At 43.0% G+C, this 23,692-nt stretch overlaps 1 protein-coding gene and 1 long non-coding RNA gene across 4 annotated transcripts; both read left to right on the top strand.

The window, feature by feature from the left end:
* The first annotated feature begins 12,604 nt into the window (after nucleotides 1–12,604).
* On the top strand, nucleotides 12,605–23,585 carry dnajc4 (DnaJ (Hsp40) homolog, subfamily C, member 4). Its single transcript, XM_035768138.2, has 8 exons — nucleotides 12,605–12,726; nucleotides 13,690–13,761; nucleotides 13,917–14,051; nucleotides 14,281–14,371; nucleotides 16,746–16,918; nucleotides 18,552–18,719; nucleotides 20,497–20,583; nucleotides 20,739–23,585. Exons 3-8 carry the CDS (start codon nucleotides 13,960–13,962, stop codon nucleotides 20,836–20,838), a joined length of 711 nt encoding a protein of 236 aa, XP_035624031.2. The 5' UTR covers nucleotides 12,605–12,726; nucleotides 13,690–13,761; nucleotides 13,917–13,959; the 3' UTR covers nucleotides 20,839–23,585.
* On the top strand, nucleotides 18,726–20,482 carry LOC127927462 (uncharacterized). Of its 3 annotated transcripts, none has more exons than XR_008127594.1 (3): nucleotides 18,726–19,170; nucleotides 19,352–19,397; nucleotides 19,487–20,482. It is a non-coding gene; the product is annotated as an uncharacterized LOC127927462 (long non-coding RNA). The 3 variants fall into 3 exon arrangements; XR_008127616.1 differs by having other exon boundaries at nucleotides 18,732–18,811; XR_008127605.1 differs by having other exon boundaries at nucleotides 18,732–19,035.
* Nucleotides 23,586–23,692: the final 107 nt, after the last annotated feature.

The following is a 23,692-nucleotide window of genomic DNA, read 5'->3' as shown; positions in this document are numbered from 1 at the left end:
TTTGAGATTCTTCAAAGTAGCCACCCTTAGCCTTCATGGCAGCTTTGCACAGTCTTGGCATCTCATGTTCTTATTGGTGTCCTTTTATTCGTGGTTTCTTTGCAGCAATTCGACCACGAAGGCCTGATTCACGCAGTCTCCTCTCACCAGTTGATGTTGAGATGTGTCTGTTACTTGAACTCTGTGAAGCATTTATTTGGGCTGCAATTTTCCAGATTGACTGACTTTCATGTCTTAAAGTAATGATGGACTGTCGTTTCTCTTTGAGCTGTTTTATTTGTTTAACACTTTTTTGGTTAATACATGAGTGTTATTTCATAGTTTTGATGTCTTCACTATTATTTGACAATGTAGAAAACATTTAAAATAAAGAAAACCCTTGAATGAGTAGGTGGGCCCAAACTGGTACTGTATGTGTGTTATATCCAACAGTTCCAAAATTGGCAAATGTACCATTTGTATGTTAGCGCTCAAGGAAAAAGTAATTAATTGTTTTGAGTGTGTTAATGCACATTTGTACTGAGCCGCTTTCAATGAGAAGCAAGAAGCATGTGGTATTTGTGAAAGAGAGCCACTATATTCAGACAGGCTCACTATGTGAGCAAGACACATGAATGTTCTATTGTGTCACAGAATCACTCTCTTCCTCAAGTGAAGGTTGTTGTATGATGCTATATGTGTAGATGCAGCTCCTTTCAAGGCATTTGAAGCATCCAGATTTCTCAGAAATATAGAATTTTGATGATAGTGTCATCAAGTGTAGTCTTTAGTGTGAATTGGGCTGAGCCAAGAAGGTTTACAGAAATAAAGAGAATAAAGGAATGCCCAATACTTGTTGGAAAAACAAGTCTTGACCTTCAAACTCTGTACCCTGGCCTTAGTAGTTGTGGTGACGCAAAGAATGCAAAAAAATGGAAGAGAGAGAGGATGTCTATATCTATGGCATTTTGTAGTATTACTGTCAATATTGATTTGTTTTTGTTTTATACTGGTTCTTTATATTCATATTTTTATTTATCATCCTCATTGTGCAAATTAATAAACATCTTCCTATAAAAATGATTCTTTGTCATTTTTTTGGTGGAAAAATAGCTTATCATTTTGGGTATCGAGTAGTTTTTGAATGTTTATAAGTAGTTGACATCTCTCTGGGCATGGAACTACGGTTTTCTCTGCGGTGCTGATTTCAGATATTTGAGAAACAGACGCCTCACAAGTCCTCAACTGGCAGCTTCATTAAATAATACCCGCAAAACACCAGTCTCAACGTCAACAGTGAAGAGGCGCGACATCGGGATGCTGGCCTTCTTGGCAGTTGCAAAGAAAAAGCCATATCTCAGACTGGCAAATAAAAAGAAAAGATTAAGATGGGCAAAAGAACACAGAGAAACTCTGCCTAGAAGGACAGCATCCTGGAGTCGCCTCCTCACTGTTGACGTTGAGACTGGACAGAGGAACTCTGCCTAGAAGGACAGCATCCTGGAGTCGCCTCCTCACTGTTGACGTTGAGACTGGACAGAGGAACTCTGCCTAGAAGGACAGCATCCTGGAGTCGCCTCCTCACTGTTGACGTTGAGACTGGACAGAGGAACTCTGCCTAGAAGGACAGCATCCTGGAGTCGCCTCCTCACTGTTGACGTTGAGACTGGACAGAGGAACTCTGCCTAGAAGGACAGCATCCTCCTCACTGTTGACGTTGTTTTGCGTGTACTATTTAATGAAGCTGCCAGTTGAGGACTTGGGAGGTGTCTGTTTTTCAAATTAGACACTTTAATGTACTTTTACGTGCCCCCAACCGATTGTGTTTTTTTGTTTGGTTGTCTGCGCTGTTTGTAACAAATGTTTTACAAATTTTGTACATAATGTTGCTGCTACCGTCTCTTATTACCGAAAATAACTTCTAGACATCAGGACTGCGGTTACTCACCACAGACTAGCAGAATCATTTTTTTTTACGACTCTAACGAGCCCAAGGCGGAGGATATATGGCTCCCTCGGGTACAGGCCCCCGACCCCCGTGATCTGCGTGAAGAGGAGGCGGAGAAAGAGATGCCTTCTGAGAAGTCGGAGGCGATCAAATAAACCCCCACTACACTCAATTCTGCTTGCAAACATGCAATCTTTGGACAATAAAATCGACGAGTTACGGGGAAGATTAATCTACCAACGGGACATTAAAAACTGTAACATCTTATGCTTCACAGAGTCGTGGCTGACCGACGACAATATCAACATAGAGGTGGCTGGTTATACGATGTACCGGCAGGACAGAACAGTGGCGTCTGGTAAGACAAGGGATGGCGGACTATGTATTTTTGTAAATAACAGCAGGTGCACTATATCTAAGGAAGTCTCGAGCTATTGCTCGCCTGAGGTTGAGTATATCATGATAAGCTGTAGACCACACTACCTACCGATAGAGTTCTCATCTGTATTCTTCGTATCTCTTTACATACCACCTCAGTCAGAGGTTGGCACTAAGATAGCACTGAAAGAGCTGTATTCCGCCATAAGTAAACAAGAAAATGCTCACCCAGAGGCGGCACTCTTAGTAGCCTTAGACTTTAATGCAGGGAAACTTAAATCAGTTTTACCAAATTTCTATCAGCATGTTAAATGTGCAACCAGAGGGAAAAGAACTCCACACACAGAGACGCATACAAAGCTCTCCCTCGCACTCCATTTGGCAAATCTGACCATTCCTGCTTACAAGCAAAAATTAAGGCAGGAAGCACCAGTGACTAGATCAATAGAAAAATGGTCAGATAAAGCAGATGCTAAGCTACAGGATTGTTTTGCTAGCACAGCCTGGAATATGTTCCGGGATTCCTCCAATGGCATTGAGGAATACACCACATCTATCATTGGCTTCATCAATAAGTTAATCGATGACGTCGTCCTCACAGTAACTGTGCATACATACCCCAACCAGAAGCCATGGATTACAGGCAGAATCCGCACTGAGCTAAAGGTTAGAGCTGCTGCTTTCAAGGAAGCTTATAAGAAATCCCGCTATGCCCTCCGACAAACCATCAAACAGGCAAAGCGTCAATACAGGACTAAGATCGAGTCGTACTACACCGGACGATCGGATGTTGCATGGTTTGCAAACCATTACAGACTACAAATGGAAGCACAGCCGAGAGCTGCCCAGTAACCCGAGCCTACCAGACGAGCTAAACTACTTCTATGCTCGCTTCGAGGCAAATAACACTGACACATGCATGAGAGCACCAGCTGTAACGGAAGACTGTGTGATCATGCTCTCCACAGCCGATATGAGTAAGACCTTTAGACAGGTCAACATTCACAAGGCTGCAGGGCAAGACGGATTACCGGGACGTGTCCTGCGAGCATGCGCTGACCAACTAGCAAGTGTCTTCACTGACATTTTCAACATCTTCCTGTCCGAGTCTGTACTACCAACATGTTTTAAGCAGACCACCATAGTACCTGTGCCCAAGAACCCTAAGGTAACCTTCCTAAATGACAACCGACCCGTAGCACTCATGACTGTAGCCATGAAGTGCTTTCACATCAACACCATCATCTCAGAAACCCTAGACCCACTCCAATTCGCATACCACCCAACAGATCCACAGATGGTGCAATCTCTATTGCACTCCACACTGCCGTTTCCCACCTGGAGAAAAGGAACACCTACGTGAGAATGCTATTCGTTGACTACAGCTCAGCGTTCAACACCATAGTGCCCTCAAAGCTCATCAGTAAGCTAAGGACCCTGGGACTAAACACCTCCATCTACAACTGGATCCTGGACTTCCTGATGGGTCACCCCCAGGTGGTGAGGGTAGGTAACAACACATCCGCCACACTGATCCTCAACACAGGAGCCCTTCAGTGGTGCGTGCTCAGCCCTCTCCTGTACTCCCTGTTCACTCATGACTGCACGGCCAGGCACGACTCCAACACCATCATTAAGTTTGCCGATGATACAACAGCAGTAAGCCTGATCACCGACAACAACGAGACGGCCTATAGGGAGGAGGTCAGAGACCTGGCCGTGTGGTGCCAAGACAACAATCTCTCCCTCAACGTGATCAAGACAAAGGAGATGATTGTGAACTACAGGAAAAAGAGGACCGAGTGCGTCCCCATTCTCATCGACAGATCTGCAGTGGAGCAGGTTGACAGCTTCAAGTTCCTTGGTGTCCACATCACCAACAAACTAACATGGTTCAAGCACACCAAGACAGTCGTGAAGCGGGCATGACAAAACCTATTCTCCCTCAGGAGATTGAAAATATTTGGGTCCTCAGATCCTCAAAAGGTTCTACAGCTGCACCATGGAGAGCATCCTGACTGGTTGCATCACTGCCTGTTATGGCAACTGCTTGGCCTCCGACGGCAAGGCACTACAGAGGGCAGTGCGAACGGTCCAGTACATGACTGGGGCCAAGCTTCCTGCCATCCAGGACCTATAGAGCCTATACCAGGCTGTGTCAGAGGAAGGCCCTAAAAATTGTCAAAGACTCCAGCCACCCAAGTCATAGACTGTTCTCTCTGCTACCGCCCGGCAAGCGGTACCGGAGCGCCAAGTCTAGGTCCAAGAGGCTTCTAAACAAATCAAATCAAAGTTAATTTGTCACGTGCGCCGAATACAACGGGTGTGTAGACCTTACAGTGAAATGCTTACTTACAGGCTCTAACCAATGGTGTGGAAAAAAAGGTGTGTGTGTGTAGGTAAGTAAAGAAATAAAAACAACAGTATAAAGACATTTGAAAAAAGAGTAGCAAGGCTATATACAGACACCTGTTAGTCAGGCTTATTGAGGTAGTATGTACATGTAGGTATCGACTATGCATATATGATGAACAGAGAGTATCAGAAGCGTAAAAAGTGGGGTTGGCGGGTGGTGGGACACAATGCAGATAGCCCGCACTGGTTGGTCGGGCCAATTTAGGAAGTGTGTACATGAATGTATAGTTAAAGTGACTATGCATATAAGATAAACAACTTGTATCCCCAAGCCCTTGACTCTGTCCCGGCAACCCCCTGTATATATTGTTATTTTTTACTGCTGCTCTTTGATTACTTATTACTTTTATCTCTTATTCTTATCCATATTTTTTTTAAATAAACTGCACATTTGGTTAGGGGCTCATAAGTAAGCATTTCACTGTAAGGTCTACTACACCTGTTGTATTCAGCACAACATTTGATTTGATCTGAGCAAGTGTGATGTCATCAATGTTTGTAGAAATTAATTTACGTAAATGTTAAGTTGTCCATTGTCTTTGTTTAAGTATGTTTTTTAAGAAAACTCAAATAAAATTGTACAAAAAAATGAGGTTGATGCAAACCACCACTGACATATTTTCGGTTCTGACCAGCACAAGCCAGCCTGACAAAAACAGGGGAAAGTGCCTGAGTGCCAGATACTCGGGGTAATTGACATCAGTGTCCCTACCCCCTGAATCGAGTTACAGCAAACCCCACACTCTGCGGGGATCGAAAAGTGTGATAAGCGAGTGAGTCTAGCTTAAGACCCAGAAACGGAATGCGCTGAGATGGAGTCAGACAGCTTTTTTTCTGGTTTCTTATGAAGCCTAGAGACTAAATACGGGACAGTAGCATGGTTGTGTGCAACACTGTTTTCCCCTTGACTCCCCCGCCACCAGCCAATCGCTGTAATAGCATTCTGAATTTGTAGACTCCGAGGTGCTTGTAGGCCTAGAATGGGACGCAAAGTCCCGTCCCTTTTCGTAACCAGGAATATCAGCTGTACCAGCAGTCCCGGATCTTTGACATAGCAACCACTCGGACTGCTTGCTTCTGGAAACAGGAGGATATTTCCTCCCTCAAAACGAGCACTGAGGCCTCGGGAACTGTAGATGTGATGAAGCCGCAAAAGTGTGGGGGACTCACAACAAATTGTAGCCTGTACCCTGACATTACTGTTTGCATGATCCAGGGTGATACTGCGCATGCGCACTATTGGTTGTAGCAAACAGCGGGACTCCGGTGAAGTACCATCTGAAGGGGTGGGACGCCATCTTGTGGACTGGGAGAGTTTGGTTCTTCTTCCATTTCCACCACTCTTGACAACCGTGTGCCTGAGCATGTTTCATCGAACTCACATACGAGAGACAACACTTAACACCCGTGAACACTCTGGAACTCAGTTGAAATGTGTTTAATGTGCCAAGGTTTGCTTATACAGCCCGGTCCACTCTGGGCACACGTGCTTCGGAGATCAGTGATGTATCCTGATTGGCCATGCCACTTGGGGGTACTATTGTCACAAGTAGCCTCACTCGGTTTAGGTGGTAAAATGGGTTCCGGTAACCAGCTGTCACCCAGTGCTGGACCGCACACATTAAAAATAGCACACATTAAAAATAGACGCAGGAAACTTATCTTGGAGGTTAACCTACCGATCAGTCATAGGTACTGGCGACAAAGCACTTTGTAAAATAGCTGGGAATGGGACAGACAGCTCTGAAAAACTGACAATTTCGGTTGTAACAGAAAGGGCCGATGTGTAAATTAATCTAATTCCCAGGGACGAAAAGTTTTAAACTGGAGACAGACGGCTCATTCGGAGGTTAATATGAACCATAGAGACTGCGTGTGGGATAATAGCGAGGTCATGTCCAACCCTGCTCGTTCCCTCAAGTCCACTACCAACAACTAATCGCCTATGGAGCCCATAACCTGTATCACTAGACACTTCATAGGGACTAGTGAGCTACAGGCAGGAATTAGCAATGAATTCCAGTAATAAGCCATTTATGTGAGAAGAGTTTTTGATGTTGGGCGCACTGGTCATTCAGACCCGTGTCAAGGACCCTCGCTCCGGGAGTCACCACAGCCAAGTACTCGGGTGGCTGCTTCTTCATCAGAGGTGCACGCAAACCCTGTTTCCTTCACTGCCCCCAACTCCAGGAACTGAAAATAAGAATGGGGTTGCCATAAAGCCAGGTGAAAGCTAGCAGGTTTCACTCCCGGAAGTTAAGCATGCTAGCTAGCCTCTTTGGCCACAGCATGTTCCGTTTAGAATAACCAAGCGACTTAACACAACGTATACTCGACAAGACAGCTACCCAAGCAACTCCACCATGGGGAGGCAGAAATAACTAGCAATAGCTAGCTTGCTGCCTATGTGAGTTATCCAGCCTGGTTAGCACCCTATGCAGTACTCAACGATCTCAGTGATCAATGCCTCATTGCCTGCGTCCGTAATGGGTCTGCGGTAAAACGACCACCCCTCATCACTGTCAAACGCTCCCTAAAACACTTCAGCGAGCAGGCCTTTCTGATCGACCTGTCCCGGGTATCCTGGAAGGTTATTGACCTCATTCCGTCAGTAGAGAATGCCTGGTTATTCTTTAAAAGTGCTTTCCTCACCATCTTAAATAAGCATGCCCCGTTCAAAAAATGTATAACCAGGAACAGATATAGCCCTTGGTTCACTCCAGACTTGACTGCCCTTGACCAGCGTACTGCATTAGCATCGAATAGCCCCCGTGATATGCAACTTTTCAGGGAAGTTAGGAACCAATATACACAGGCAGTTAGGAAAGCAAAGGTTAGCTTTTTCAAACAGAAATTTGCATCCTGTAGCACAAACTCCAAAAACTTCTGGGACACTAAAGTCCATGGAGAATTAGAGCACCTCCTCCCAGCTGCCCAATGCACTGAGGCTAGGAAACACTGTCATCACCAATACATCCACGATAATTGAGAATTTCAATAAGCATTTTTCTACGGCTGGCCATGCTTTCCACCTGGCTACCCCTACCCCGGTCAACTGCCCTGCACCCCCCACAGCAACTTGCCCAAGCCTCCCCATTTCTCCTTCACCCAAATCCAGAGAGCTGATGTTCTGAAAGAGCTGCAAAATCGGGACCCCTACAAATCAGCTGGGCAAGACAATCTGGACCCTCTCTTTCTAAAATTATCCACTGCAATTGTTGCAAACCCTATTATTAACCTGTTCAACCTCTCTTTCGTATCGTCTGAGATCCCCAAAGATTGGAAAGCTGCCGCAGTGATCCCCCTCTTCAAAGGGGGGCACACTCTTGACCCAAACTGCTACAGACCTGTATCTATCCTACCCTGCCTTTCTAAGGTCGTCGAAAGCCAAGTTAACAAACAGACCATTTCGAATCCCACCGTACCTTCTCCGCTATGCAATCTGGTTTCCGAGCTGGTCATGGGTGCACCTCAGCCACGCTCAAGGTCCTAAACGATTTCATAAGCGCCATCGATAAAAGACAATACCGTGCAGCCATATTCATTGACCTGGCCAAGGCTTTCGACTCTGTCAATCACCACATTCTTATCGGCAGACAGCCTTGGTTTCTCAAATGACTGCTTCTCCTACTTCTCAGACAGAGTTCAGTGTGTCAAATTGGAGGGCCTGTTGTCCAGACTTCTGGCAGTCTCTATGGGGGTGCCACAGGGTTCAATTCTCGGGCTGATTCTTTTCTCTGTATACATCAATGATGTCGCTCTTGCTGCTGGTGATTCTCTGATTCAGACGACACCATTCTGCATACTTCTGGCCCTGTGTTATCTAACATCCAGACGAGCTTCAATACCATACAACACTTCTTCCGTGGCCTCCAATTGCTCATAAATGCAAGTCAAACTAAATGCATGCTCTTCAACCGATCATTGCCCGCACCTGTCCACTCATCTGTCCACGCATCACTACTCTGGACGGTTCTGACTTAGAATATGTGGACTTCTACAAATACCTAGGTGTCTGGATAGACTGTAAACTCTCCTTCCAGACTCACTTTAAGCATCTCTAATCCAAAATTAAATATAGAATTGGCTTCCTATTTTGGAACAAAGCATCCTTTACTCATGCTGCAAAACATACCCTCGTAAAACTGACTATCCTACCGATCCTTGACTTTGGCGATGTCATTTACAAAATAGCCTCCAATACCCTACTCAGCAAATTGGATGCAGTCTATCACAGTGCCATCCATTTTGTCACCAAAGCCCAACACTGCGACCTTTATGCTCTTGTTGGCTGGCCCTCGCTTCATATTCGTCGCCAAACTCACTGGCTCCAGGCCATCTGTAAGTCTAGGCTAGGTAAAGCCCCGCCTTATCTCAGCTCACTGGTCACCATAGCAGCACCCACCTGTAGCATGCGCACCAGCAGGTATATTTCACTGGTCACCCCCAATTCCTCCTTTGGCCGCCTTTCCTTCCAGTTCTCTGCTGCCAATGACTGGAGCGAATTGTAAAAAACACTGAAGCTGGAGACTCATATCTCCCTCACTAACTTTAAGCACCAGCTGTCAGAGCAGCTCACAGATCATTGCACCTGTACATAGCCCATCTGTAAATAGTCCAAATAACTCTGTGTTGTTGTTTGTGTCACACTGCTTTGCTTTATCTTGGCCAGGTCGCAGTTGTAAATTAGAACTTGTTCTCAACTGGCCTACCTGGTTAAATAGAGGTGAAATAAAAAATAAAAACATGTTTAAAAAAACTTGTTTATCTAACCCCGTCGTAAAAGTCCACGTAAAACCGAATCACCAAGTTGGGACCGGACCCTTCATCAAAAAGTCTAGGAAGAGAGGCAAGTGGTGCTTGACCCAGGCAGACAAAGGCGGTGGGAGGGTACCCACCGAATCTGACCGCCCTCTCTCTTCTAGTAGCCTCCCGTAACTGGCAACCGTGAGCAGTCACCGCATACCCCATAGCCAGGCAGACAAGACATTTGCTCTGACCATGGTCCCAACCGAGGTACTGGAAAGTTGCCATCTGTAATTCCTAGCTTCCCCAAGATTGCTACATGTCTTTCCAGGGAGTGTGTATGTAGTACGTGGCAATATGCACACGGACTGGTTCAAGGGAGGGCAGTTTCAACGTACTCCAAACTAAGAGAAACTACATATTGTTAGAGTTGCGTAAATTCGAATCTGGTATCAGAATAAATATAACAATGAGTCACCGATTTTATACTACGTATTTTTATTAGCTAAGTAATAAATGGCAAATGCAACTTTCGTATATACGGGCTCACTGTAATGCCACGCAGGGCAGAACAGAGAATTGACAAGATGTATGTAAACAGTATTCTTTATACTGTGATAGACAATTCCAACCCGTCTGTTGGCCTATCACAGTAGAGACTGGGCGTGGTTTAAACTTGCTCAGCCTATTGCAGGCGCTCAGGCGGGTCCCCGCCTCTTGGCGCTTCTGTTGATAGATGTAACTGTTGCTGTGAAGAACATCCATGCGCTCATGCTCCATACCGTTATCTCTCACCTGGTTGGTTCCTGTTATCTAACAAAAGACTGCTTGTTCTGCAACCCCATGCTCTGAATGTGCCCCCCCAACTCATTGGACAGTTCCTGTCTTCTGTATTTTTCCATCATGAGAAAGGCCCATGGCCCTGAAGCTTTTAACAATGTTTCAAGTCAGCTATGTTGCATAACACATACATACATCCACACAAGCCAACAGCAGATAATATTCAATCATATATATGGTCATGGCTATAATGTAAAACACAGGATCCAACCATATAGATCGTGAGTATCTTTCAGAGAAATGCTATAACCACATGACTGGAGGCATGATCTCGTCCCCAAACCCGGCTTAGCCATCGTCGTCTCGCTTGTTTTCTTAGTCCTTTTACTAATTACAACAGTAAATTGAAGAATAACAAATGGTTTGAGGTTAGAAAATTAGGAGAACAAGTACAACCATCAGCACACAACGTCCAGGGGGTGAGCACTAGGGGAAAGTTTTGTTGGCGCAACGTAACACGGTCTTGTTTTGCAATTGTTTGTTTAGTAGTGTGAATCATTCCTGTTCACACCGAGGTGAAGAGCGGAATAATTTAAGGAATAAATCCCAGCCTCACATTTTTCACTTGTGGAAGGTGGGGCTTCCAGCGAGGCACTGATTTCATCGGGCTCGTCAGGCGTGATTGTAGATCCTTCAACCAAAGTCGCGGGAGTACCGAAGTTGACTGACTGAAATGTAATGCTTTTCATGGCACCGATTCCGAAGTGACTTTTTCATAGCAGGTTAGGAGACTAATGTTAGGAAAATGGTTAGCGAAAATGCTCTCCCAACCTGCTACAAAAATCACTTGTCAAAGTGTTGTGGAAACAGTGTGTCCCATGCAGGAAAAGTATTTGAATTAATTTTCGGGCTGAATCGTTTTATAAAATGTTCCCGAAATTACAAGAGTCCAATATTGGGATAAAACTGTAGCTAAGGAGCTTCTTTAAACTGAATAGCTAGTGAACTGGCTTGGTAGTAGCCCTTCATCATGACTCTCAGTTTCATTAGATTTCACATACAGTGCATTCAGAAAGTATTCAGACCCCTTGACTTTTTCCACATGTTGATAAGTTACAGGCTCATTCTAAAATGGATTACATTAAAAATGTTCTTCATCAAACTACAATGTGAGTATTCAGATCCTTTGCTATGAGACTTGAAATTGAGCTCAGGTACATCCTGTTTCCATTGATCATCCTTGAGATGTTTCTACAACTTGATTGGAGTCCACCTGTGGTAAATTAAATTGCTTGGACATGATTTGGAAAGGCACACACCTGTCTATATAAGGTCCCACAGTTGACAGTGCATGTCAGATCAAAAACCAAGTCATGAGGTCGAAGGAATTGTCCGTGGAGCTCTGGGACAGGATTGAGTGAGGCAAAGATCTGGGGAAGGGTACCAAAAAAACAACTGCAGCTTTGAAGGTCCCGAAGAGCAAAGTGGCCTCGATCATTCTTAAATGTAAGAATTTTGGAAACACCAAGACTCTTCCTAGAGCTGGCCTCCCAGCCAAACTGATCGATCGGGGGAGAAGGGTCTTGTTCAGGGAAGTGACCAAGAACCCAATGGTCACTCTGACAGAGCTCCAGAGTTCCTCTATGGAGATGTTAAATCAGTTTCTCGCCAATATTCGTGTAACTGTTTGAAATAAACAACACCTTGTCCTGACAAGGTAACGTACACAATTAGATCTAGTTATAAAGATGCTTACCACATACGGTTCCCTCCACCGCTCTAGCATAAACAGGTAAAGTCAAGCCTGAATAACGAACATGTTTCGTTACAATTTCTGGAGTCGGCGCTGACTGAACTAAAGCCTTGAGCGTTTGGTAAAGTCATAAACATGTTCAAAAACACTCGGTGAGAGACACAAGTGTGTGTGGTCTCAGGTTTAAACAAAAGTAAGTCCAGGAAGTGGGTTTGGGGATAGAGGGTCAAAACAATCAGGTCAGCCTCGCCCACTCTCACAGCAGAGTTGTGTTCAGTTCGCTTGAACATTTACTACGTTGCGGAACAGTTTGTACTGAACAACACTTTTCCCCAAATACGTCATTGAAAAGACTTTTGATTTAATGTAGAAATTTGCTGTTAGCAAGAAAAAGCAATCCACTTGATGCATCTCTTGCAGAGAATGGAAAGGCATGAAAGGGTTAACCTTCAAAATAAAAAACGTTTGGTAGCGTATGGTCGTGCTCAGTATGGAAAAAACGTTTAGAAAGGGAATGAAACTGGGTACTATCGTCCTGAATTTGTCAAATAGGAACACATGTGTTTTCCGTTGTAAAACATTTTTGCCACAGCGTCCCTTACTGAAAACTACCCTACCCAGACAACAATGTTGCAGACAGCAGCACTGCACTATGTAAAAGACACTTATGTAACAACCCGTTCCCATTATTTTTTTTGTTATGAAACGAAGAAAATGCCGTTTTTTGGTACGTCTGTGCTTCTTTACCCTTAATTCTGTCTTTTGTTAAAATACTAGTGTATTTTTGCCACATGAAATCATAGGTCAACAGTCTCTTTAGTTGATTTAGCTAGCTAACGTTAGCTACTACTGGCTGAATTCTACCTAGTTAGCTAGCTAGCCATGCTAACTAGAGTACACTGTGTTGACTGTACAATTTCGACCGATAATAACTAAATATATATGCATAAAGTAAGTTAACTGGGTAGCCAGTTACGTCCACAAGTGTATAGCTACATATACTATCAAGTTTGTTTAATGCTTCTCCACACTAGCTAACGTTAACTAGCCAGGACAGCTAACAAATGTTCAAAACATAATCAATTGAGTAACTAGTTAGTTGATTTGCAAAGGATAGGACAACGTGTAACTTGCTGTGAATTACTGTAGATAATGACTGAACTGTTGTTGTATTCATGCTGTGACTACAGTGTCTTCAAACTCTTCTCATTTTAAATTGGTCAGCGTCAATCTCAGTGGAAAGATTATAGAAGATATTAGAATTCAAGATATTAAAATATTAGCTCTGTTGACTATATTTATCAAGTAAAAAAAAGACTCGCTCTGTTGACTATATTTATCAAGTAAAAAAAAGACTAGCTCTGTTAACTATATTTATCAAGTTAAAAAAAGACGAGCTCTGTTGACTATATTTATCAAGTTAAAAAAAGACTAGCTCTGTTGACTATATTTATCAAGTAAAAAAAAGACTAGCTCTGTTGACTATATTTATCAAGTAAAAAAAAGACTAGCTCTGTTGACTATATTTATCAAGTTAAAAAAAGACTAGCTCTGTTGACTATATTTATCAAGTTAAAAAAAGACTAGCTGTGTTGACTATATTTATCAAGTTGAAAAAAGACTAGCTCTGTTGACTATGCTCAAAGCCTGCAAAATATATGACGCCCTCTTTGCTCTTGTTGTGTTGCAGTGACTGAGTGGACTCTCCTCTTTGTCCTGTTGCTGACCACTATCTTTTCAATGACATCCTACTGACTGAACGGTATATGTGACAACGGCACCCCATTATCACATTATATGGGGAAAGCATTTGTAACTGTCTTTGATGTAATAGGCATGTGATTGATAACTCATCCCTAGATATAGTTTTTATACTTGCCACTACTGATATTGTCCTATGTCTTTTCTCCTCCGTAGGTAATTTGTTTTGTAAACTCTATAGGCAACAATACTTCCCACCATGCAGTTGGAGGCCCAGTTGCGTCTTTGTCAGAGCTGTCTATGGTGCTGCAAGAGCGGACTGCGCCTGCTCTTTCAGAGCTCTATGCACAGGTATGCTCTCTCCCTCTACAGTATTTACCTTTGTGCACAGCTATACAATGTGCATGGTAGTGTGTTTGCGTGCATTTGATACTTGTCTAGTTACACTGTACACTAGTATGCTGATGATTGTGGTCTGTTAGGCATTGTTGAGTCCAAGGTCCCAATACTGTACTGTATGTGGTCCCAGTACTGTGTGTTGTTATCCTGTATAATTAGCATTCATTGTGTCTCATTGCAGAGCGGCATTTAACCACTACGACCTTCTTGGTGTAAAACCTGATGCCACACTGGAGCAAATCAAGAATGCATTTTTCGATAAATCAAAAAAGGTACGACAATCTCCTAACCTATCAACTAAAATCTTTAAATACTTAGTAAATTCATAAAAGGCACATGGTTTAACCAGAACATATTTAGGGTTTATTGTTGCATGCAATTATGGTTTATAAGGAATTGCAGCTTCTCTCAACGACCACACGAGTGCACTCTTCCACAGTATTTTTCTATCTTCCAACATCACATTCCCACTGTGTTCATGATTAAATATACAGTGAGCTCCAAAAGTATTGGGACAGTGAAATGTTTTGTTTTGGCACTGTACTCCAACACTTTGCATTTAAAATGAGATTAATGTGCATTTTCATCCATATTGGCTGAACCTTTTAGAAATTACAGCATGTATTGTACATAGTAACACCATTTTAGGGGCCCAAAAATATTGGGACAAATTCACTTATGTCTTTTAAAGTTGTCAAATTTAGTATTTGGTCCCATATTCCTAGCACATGATTACATCAAGTTTGTGACTCTACAAACTTGTTGGATGCTATTGCTGTTTGTTTTGGTTGTGTTTCAGATCATTTTGTGCCCAATCGAAATTAATGGTAAATAATGTATTGTCATTTTGGAGTCACTTTTATTGTAAATAGGAATAGAATATGTTTCTAAACACTATATTAATGTGGCTGCTACCATGATTATGGATTATCCTGAATGAATCATGAATAATGATGAGTGAGAAAGTTAGACACACATATCATACTTCCAAGACATGCTAACCTCTCACCATTACAATAACAGGGGATGTTAGCATTTTTGGGGTGTGTTATGATATTTGTGCGTCTAACTTTCTCACTAATCATTATTCACGATTCATTCAGGACCGCCTGTAATCATGGTAACATCCACATTAATGTAGAAGAGACATTCTGTTCTTACAAAATGATAGTCACAAGTGAGATGTTAAATCAAATCAAATCAAATTTTATTTGTCACATACACATGGTTAGCAGATGTTAATGCGAGTGTAGCGAAATGCTTGTGCTTCTAGTTCCGACAATGCAGTGATAACCAACAAGTAATCTAACTAACAATTCCAAAACTACTGTCTTATACACAGTGTAAGGGGATAAAGAATATGTACATAAGGATATATGAATGAGTGATGGTACAGAGCAGCATACAGTAGATGGTATCGAGTACAGTATATACATATGAGATGAGTATGTAGACAAAGTAAACAAAGTGGCATAGTTAAAGTGGCTAGTGATACATGTATTACATAAGGATGCAGTCGATGATGTAGAGTACAGTATATACGTATGCATATGAGATGAATAATGTAGGGTAAGTAACATTATATAAGGTAGCATTGTTTAAAGTGGCTAGTGATATATTTACATCATTTCCCATTATTAAAGTGGCTGGAGTTGGGTCAGTGTCAATGACAGTGTGTTGGCAGCAGCCACTCAATGTTAGTGGTGGCTGTTTAACAGTCTGATGGCCTTGAGATAGAAGCTGTTTTTCAGTCTCTCGGTCCCAGCTTTGATGCACCTGTACTGACCTCGCCTTCTGGATGATAGCGGGGTGAACAGGCTGTGGTTCGGGTGGTTGATGTCCTTGATGATCTTTATGGCCTTCCTGTAACATCGGGTGGTGTAGGTGTCCTGGAGGGCAGGTAGTTTGCCCCCGGTGATGCGTTGTGCAGACCTCACTACCCTCTGGAGAGCCTTACGGTTGAGGCCGGAGCAGTTGCCGTACCAGGCGGTGATACAGCCCGCCAGGATGCTCTCGATTGTGCATCTGTAGAAGTTTGTGAGTGCTTTTGGTGACAAGCCAAATTTCTTCAGCCTCCTGAGGTTGAAGAGGCGCTGCTGCGCCTTCTTCACGACGCTGTCAGTATGAGTGGACCAATTCAGTTTGTCTGTGATGTGTATGCCGAGGAACTTAAAACTTGCTACCCTCTCCACTACTGTTCCATCGATGTGGATAGGGGGGTGTTCCCTCTGCTGTTTCCTGAAGTCCACAATGTTATCATTGCGCGCTAGGAATATGGGACCAAATACTAAACTTTTGATTACTTTAATAAACATATAAGTGAATTTGTCCCAATAATTTTGGTCCCCTAAGATGGGGGGGACTATGTATAAAAAGTGCAGTACATATTTGTATTGTGTGTGTGTGTTGTATTATGTCAGTACATGAGTTTTCTGCAGTTTGTAGCTACACAGTAAGTTTATATCTATCTGTATGTATGCATGTACAGTAGTAACCCTGGTTTGTCCAAATCCTCATCCTGACTGCTCAAATGTAGTGTACACAAATCCATTTAGCACCGACTGAAACAGCGGGACCATTCAACAGTGTGATGGTATCTACTGCTTTTTCATCACTAATCCTCACTGCACCCTGTCTCTCTACCAGATGCACCCAGACAGTGACCCGTCTAACCCGGGGCTGCATGGCCAGTTTGTGGAGCTGAACGAGGCCTACAGGGTGCTGAGTAAGGAGGTGTCCAGGAGAGAGTACGACCTGCGGCAACGGCACCCTTACACCGGGGGACAGGCCTTCAGACCCACCTCCACATACAACCCCAGGTACATAAACAAATGTGCACACACTCAAGCAAGCAGGAACTAACACACACACACACACACACACACACACACACACACACACACACACACACACACACACACACACACACACACACACGTCCCATTATGGCTGGTGAAAACCAAACACTGCATTCCACAGTAAGAAGCTCATACAAATGGTCGAGCATGGTGTTGGTGGAAGTGTGATGGTTTGATGCTTTCCTGCCTCAGGACCTGGACGACTTGCCTTAATAGAAGGAACCATACATTCTGCTCTGTATCAGAGAATTCTACAGGAGAATGTCAGGCCAGAATGTCAGGCCATCTGTCTGTGAGCTGAAGCTGAAGGACAGCTGGGTCATGCAGCAAGACAATGGTTCTACATAAAAATGGCTAAAAATAAACACATTTGAAGTTTTGGAATTGCCTATTCAAAGTCCAGACCTAATCCCAATTGAGAATTTGTGGCAGGACTTGAAACGAGCAGTTCATGCTTGAAAACCCACATATGTCATTGAGTTAAAGCAGTTCTGCATGCAAAAGTGGACTAATATTCCTCCACAGCGATGTTAGAGACTGATAAACAACTATGGGAAGTATTTGGTTGGAGTCATTGCAGCTGAAGGTGGGGGAAAATTACTTTTTCACACAGGGGAATCAGGTGTTGCACAACTTTGTTAAGTAAATAAATAAAACAAGTATCACTTTTGTTTATTTGTAAACTCAGGTCCCCTTTATCTAAATTAGGTTTTGGTTGAAAATCTGATAACAGTCAGTATAAAAAATATGCTAAAGTAGAGAAAATTAGAAAGTGTGCAAATACCTTTTCACGGCGCTGTATATACTGTATTTGTATTTATTATGGATCCCCATTAGGTCCTGCCAAGGCAGCAGCTGCTCTTCCTGAGGTCCAGCAAAATTAAGGCAGTTTATACCATTTAAAAAACATTACAATACATTCACAGATGCTATCTTCTGTATACCACCCCTACCTTGTCACAGCACAACTGATTGGCTCAAATGCATTAAGAAGGAAAGAAATTCCAGAAATTAACTTTTAACAAGGCACACCTATTAATTGAAATGCAATTCAGATGACTACCTCATGAAGCTGGTTGAGAGAATGCCAAGCGTGTGCAAAGCTGTCATCAAGGCAAAGGGTGGCTACTTTGAAGAATTTCAAATATAAAATATATTTTGATTTGTTTAACACTTTTCTGGTTACTACAGGATTCCATATGTGTTATTTCATAGTTTTTACGTCTTCACTATTATTCTACAATGTAGAAAATAGTACAAACAATGAAAAAACGTTGAATGAGATTGTGTGTCCAAACTTTTGACTTGATTTGATTTACTGTATATATAATCTGGACTGTGAAATTGCTCGACCTAATATTTATTAGTTCCATTCTTTTACGTTTTAGATTTGTGTGTATTATTAGATATTACTGCAGTGTTGGAGCTAGGAACACATGCATTTCGCTACACCCACAATAACATCTGCTAAATATATGTATGTGACCAATAGAATTATATTTGATTTGACACACGCACAAACAGCCCTGTGTGAGTTCATACACAAATCTCAAGAGTTTTTCCCCTTTTCTCTCTCTCTGTCTACCTCTCTCAGGGCGGAAGCTCAGGAGAGTATGCGCTACTGGGATCAGTTCAAACACTCTCGGCCTCAGGAGACCACAGCTGAGGAGTGGGAGAGGAAGAGGAAGAGGAACTTTAGAATAGTTAGCTACTGTATGCTCATCATGGGACTGAGCATCAGCTCTCACATTCTCTTCTTTAGGTAACATCATGGGCCTGAGCATCAGCGCTCACATTCTCTACTTTAGGTAACATCATGGGCCTGAGCATCAGCGCTCACGTTCTCTTCTTTAGGTAACATCATGGGACTGAGCATCAGCGCTCACGTTCTCTTTAGGTAACATCATAGGACTGAGCATCAGCGCTCACGTTCTCTTTAGGTAACATCATGGGACTGAGCATCAGCGCTCACATTCTCTACTTTAGGTAACATCATGGGCCTGAGCATCAGCGCTCACATTCTCTACTTTAGGTAACATCATGGGCCTGAGCATCAGCGCTCACGTTCTCTTCTTTAGGTAACATCATAGGACTGAGCATCAGCGCTCACGTTCTCTACTTTAGGTAACATCATGGGCCTGGGCATCAGCGCTCACGTTCTCTTCTTTAGGTAACATGGGCCTGAGCATCAGCGCTCACGTTCTCTTCTTTAGGTAACATCATGGGACTGAGCATCAGCGCTCACATTCTCTTTAGGTAACATCATGGGACTGAGCATCAGCGCTCACATTCTCTTCTTTAGGTAACATCATGGGACTGAGCATCAGCGCTCACGTTCTCTACTTTAGGTAACATCATGGGCCTGAGCATCAGCGCTCACGTTCTCTACTTTAGGTAACATCATGGGCCTGGGCATCAGCGCTCACGTTCTCTACTTTAGGTAACATCATGGGCCTGAGCATCAGCGCTCACATTCTCTTCTTTAGGTAACATCATGGGCCTGAGCATCAGCGCTCACATTCTCTTTAGGTAACATCATGGGCCTGAGCATCAGCGCTCACGTTCTCTACTTTAGGTAACATCATGGGCCTGGGCATCAGCGCTCACGTTCTCTACTTTAGGTAACATCATGGGCCTGAGCATCAGCGCTCACGTTCTCTTCTTTAGGTAACATCATGGGCCTGGGCATCAGCGCTCACGTTCTCTACTTTAGGTAACATCATGGGCCTGAGCATCAGCGCTCACGTTCTCTACTTTAGGTAACATCATGGGCCTGAGCATCAGCGCTCACGTTCTCTACTTTAGGTAACATCATGGGCCTGAGCATCAGCGCTCATGTTCTCTTCTTTAGGTAACATCATGGGCCTGAGCATCAGCGCTCATGTTCTCTTCTTTAGGTAACATCATGGGCCTGAGCATCAGCGCTCACGTTCTCTACTTTAGGTAACATCATGGGCCTGAGCATCAGCGCTCACGTTCTCTACTTTAGGTAACATCATGGGACTGGGCATCAGCGCTCACTTTCTCTTCAGGTAATATGGGAAAAGACCAGAGTGAAACTGATACTTGGACATTAAAACTGTATGTATGTATGTACACTCAGCACATAATTAAATACGAAATGCAGGACTTCTGTCACGTTCAAGGAAAGGAATCACACTTCTGTCACTCAAATGCATTTCTGAGTAATGTGCCAAAATGTGACATTAGACTATTACTGCTATTATTATGTTTTTACTCATTCATAGTCTAGACTAAATGGTCTGTAGACTCTGATAACTGTCTGTTTTGTAGGCACAGGTGCCCCTGGCTCAGACCCAGGTTGTGCTGTCATATATCTAGTAATCTGTGTTTTGGCACGATGACTTGAAAGCACTTTTATTGTTTGTAGAGATTCAACTTTTCCTGGTATGACTATTTGTACTAGTACGGAATAATAAAACATGAATAATAATCCAAATACCAATTGAACTGGCAACGATATTCCACTGTGTGCAAGTCTGTTGTTTGACAGGTCTCTCTGTCTTCCGGTCACACAGAAAGTTGGAGTCAGTCCATAACAACTTCATGGACGAAAAGGACAGGGTCATCACACAGATCTACAACGAGTCCAAAAAAAGGGCAAGGTGTGTGAGAATTCAAACGTGTTATAAGTCTTTATTACATGTGTTACTACACTGTTCTAGTTACGGTAGTGGTAATTATCAACCTTGAATCGAGTATGTATTAATATGTAGGATATACCTGAGACTGGACCTGATTTCTTCATTTTGATTTGCAGAGTGAACGGGTTTAAGAAGCAGACAGAGATTCTCAGACAGAAACATGCAGACTTCCTGGAGAAATACAAAATCACTCGCAACAGTGGAGAGGACAAGTAGGAGTTTCGTAGAATAAGAGTACACCTTAAAACAAGGTGGATTGAGTTGGCGGAAGGCCAATGAAGAGGAATGGAGTCAGTCAGGAAGGGGAGTGAACGGTTGAGTGTGTTAGGAGTAGTTAGCTTTCAAAGAAAATAATATTGGGGAAAACGTTGATGATGTGCACAGCTGATGTTTGCTTGGACCTCGGATACTAAAGATGTGTATTAACAACCGTATGTAATGCCTGGTTGAAACTGGAACGGCATATGGGGTACATGTCTTTGTCACAGTGTCACGTTCTAGGTTTCTTCAGAAGGAGAATGTTTGTGGAGGTTTGGTCCGGTATCAGAAGATTAACAGCAGTAGGACCTGGTCGTTAGCAATACATCTCTTCCTCTGTTGGATGGAACCAAGACTCCTGTTAGCCAGTTGCTAATTGGTTCACAGTGACATGCCGTTTTCCCCCATGCCCGTTCAGAGGAAGTCTGATTGGGGTTCATATGACAGTGTGAATTTGCACACTGCAGATCCAGTACAGTGTTGCGTACTGAAGACAAATCAAAGGTAAAAATCCCTTCATGACGGAGAGGGGGTGCTGTGTACAGCTTCCCTTGAACCAATGGGATTCAGTCATTGTGCCTCTCTGTGAGTCAATGATATCATGGAACTCTTGACATCGCTACTGGGCCCATGGTGGACCCAAATACAGTCATAAAGAGTTTTTCCTGACAATGATACCTATAGGCAATATTTCGGGCCTAGAGCATTTCCTGGTCATATGATGAGGAAAAACTGTTCCCAGATACAGTGCATTCGGAAAGTATTCAGACCCCTTGACTTTTTCCACATTTTGTTACATTACAGCCTTATTCTAAAATTGATTAAATATTTTTTCCCCCCTCATCAATCTACACACAATACCCCATAATGACAAAGTATAAACAGGTTTTTAGAAATGATTGCAAATTTATAAAAAACAAAAAACTGAAATCTCACATTTACATAAGTATTCAGACCCTTTACCCAGTACTTTGTTAAAGTACCTTTGGCATTTTTCTCTGCAGTTATTCTCAAGCTCTGTCAGGTTGGATGGGGAGTGTTGCTGCACAGCTATTTTCAGGTCTCTCCAGAGATGTTTGATCGAGTTCATGTCCGGGCTCTGGCTGGGCCACACTAGGACATTCAGAGACTTGTCCCGAAGCCACTCCTGTGTTGTTTTGGCTGTGTGCTTAGGGTCGTTGTCCTGTTGGAAGGTGAACCTTCACCCCAGTCTGAGGTCCTGAGTGCTCTGGAGCAGGTTTTCATCAAGGATCTCTCTGTACTTTGCTCTGTTCATCTTTCCCTCAATCCCGACCAGTCTCCCAGTCTCTGCCGCTTTAAAACATCCCGCAGCATGATACTGCCACCACCATGCTTCACCGTAGGGATGGTGCCAGCATTTCTCCAGACGTGACACTTAGCATTCAGGCCAAAGAGTCCAGTCTTGGTTTCATCAGACCAGAGAATCTTGTTTCTCCTGGTCTGAGAGTCCTTTAAGTACCTTTTGGTCACTCTACCATAAAGGCCTGAATGGTGGAGTGCTGCAGAGATAGTTGTCCTTCTGGAAGTTTCTCCCATCTCTACAGAGGAACTCTGGAGCTCTGTCAGATTGACCATTGTGTTGTTGGTCACCTCCCTGACCAAGTGTCTTCTCCCCTGATTGCTTGGTTTGGCCGGGTGGCCAGGTCTAGGAACCGTCTTGGTGGTCCCAAACTTCTTCCAATTTAGAATGATGCAGGCCACTGTCTTCTCCGGGACCTTCAATGCTGCAGAAATGTTTTGGTACCCTTCAACGTGATCTGTGCCTCGACATAATTCCGTCTCTGAGCTCTACGGACTATTCCTTCGATCTCATGGCTTTGTTTTTGTCTGACATGCACTGTCAACTGTGGGACCTTAACTGTGGGACCTTATATAGGCAGGTGTGTGTGCCTTTCCAAATCATATCTAATCAGTTGAATTTACCACAGGTGGAATCCATGTCAAAACATCTCAAGGATGATCAATGGAAACAGGATGCATCTGAGTTCAATTTCGAGTCTCATAGCAAAGGGTCTGAATACTTGTGTAAATAAGGTATTTTTTAAATGTATACATTTGCAAACATTTCTAAACACCTGTTTTCACTTTGTCATTATGGCATGTTATTTGTAGATTGAAAAAAATTGTATTTAATACATTTTAGATTTTTTTTAACCTTTATTTAACCAGGCAAGTCAGTTAAGAACAGATTCTTATTTTCAATGACAGCCTGTGGGTTAACTGCCTTTTCAGGGGCAGAATGACAGATTTGTACCTTGTCAGCTCGGGGGGTTTGAACTCGCAACCTTCCGGTTACTAGTCCAAAGCTCTAACCACTAGGCTACCCTAACCACTAGGCTGTAACATAACGTGAAAATGAAGTCATATTATGACTTTCTAAAAATGTATTTAATTGTACCCTTGTCTGATGTTGACAAATTAATTTTAGGAATGTTAATTATAGAAGGGAAATATTTGATTTATTGCCGTGTGGGCAACCTCAACCTCAACCTCTGAGATGAGGATATTGTATTTAATTTATTGTTATGTTGACTGCCAACTGACACTTACCATAATGCCTTGTTTCAGTGTCTTATTAGTCACAGATTGTGTTTGAGTGATTTTTTTTATGACCGCATTTAACTCTTCCCAGTGTCATTATAGATTTATTCAATGATAAATAAACACTGTTCCTCTGGTCTCAACCCAAATCATCCAATGTTTATTTTTGAGTTTGTTTTTCACTGATTCCACTATTGCCTGTCGTGTCATGTTTGAGAGTGAGTGAGGGGTGCTGAAAAACATGGGGTGC

This window comes from Oncorhynchus keta, chromosome 4 (genome assembly GCF_023373465.1).
Source record: "Oncorhynchus keta strain PuntledgeMale-10-30-2019 chromosome 4, Oket_V2, whole genome shotgun sequence".
NCBI lineage: Eukaryota > Metazoa > Chordata > Actinopteri > Salmoniformes > Salmonidae > Oncorhynchus > Oncorhynchus keta.
Note: the sequence above shows the minus strand (reverse complement) of the source record. Positions and strands in the feature narration are given on the sequence as shown.

Excerpts from the sequence above, each read along its gene's own strand:
- dnajc4 (XM_035768138.2), top strand. The coding sequence starts at position 13,960 with ATGCAGTTGGAGGCCCAGTTGCGTCTTTGTCAGAGCTGTCTATGGTGC. Across the intron at positions 16,919-18,551 it reads ACCTCCACATACAACCCCAG|GGCGGAAGCTCAGGAGAGTA; the intron begins GTACATAAACAA and ends TACCTCTCTCAG. Across the intron at positions 18,720-20,496 it reads TCTCACATTCTCTTCTTTAG|AAAGTTGGAGTCAGTCCATA; the intron begins GTAACATCATGG and ends CCGGTCACACAG.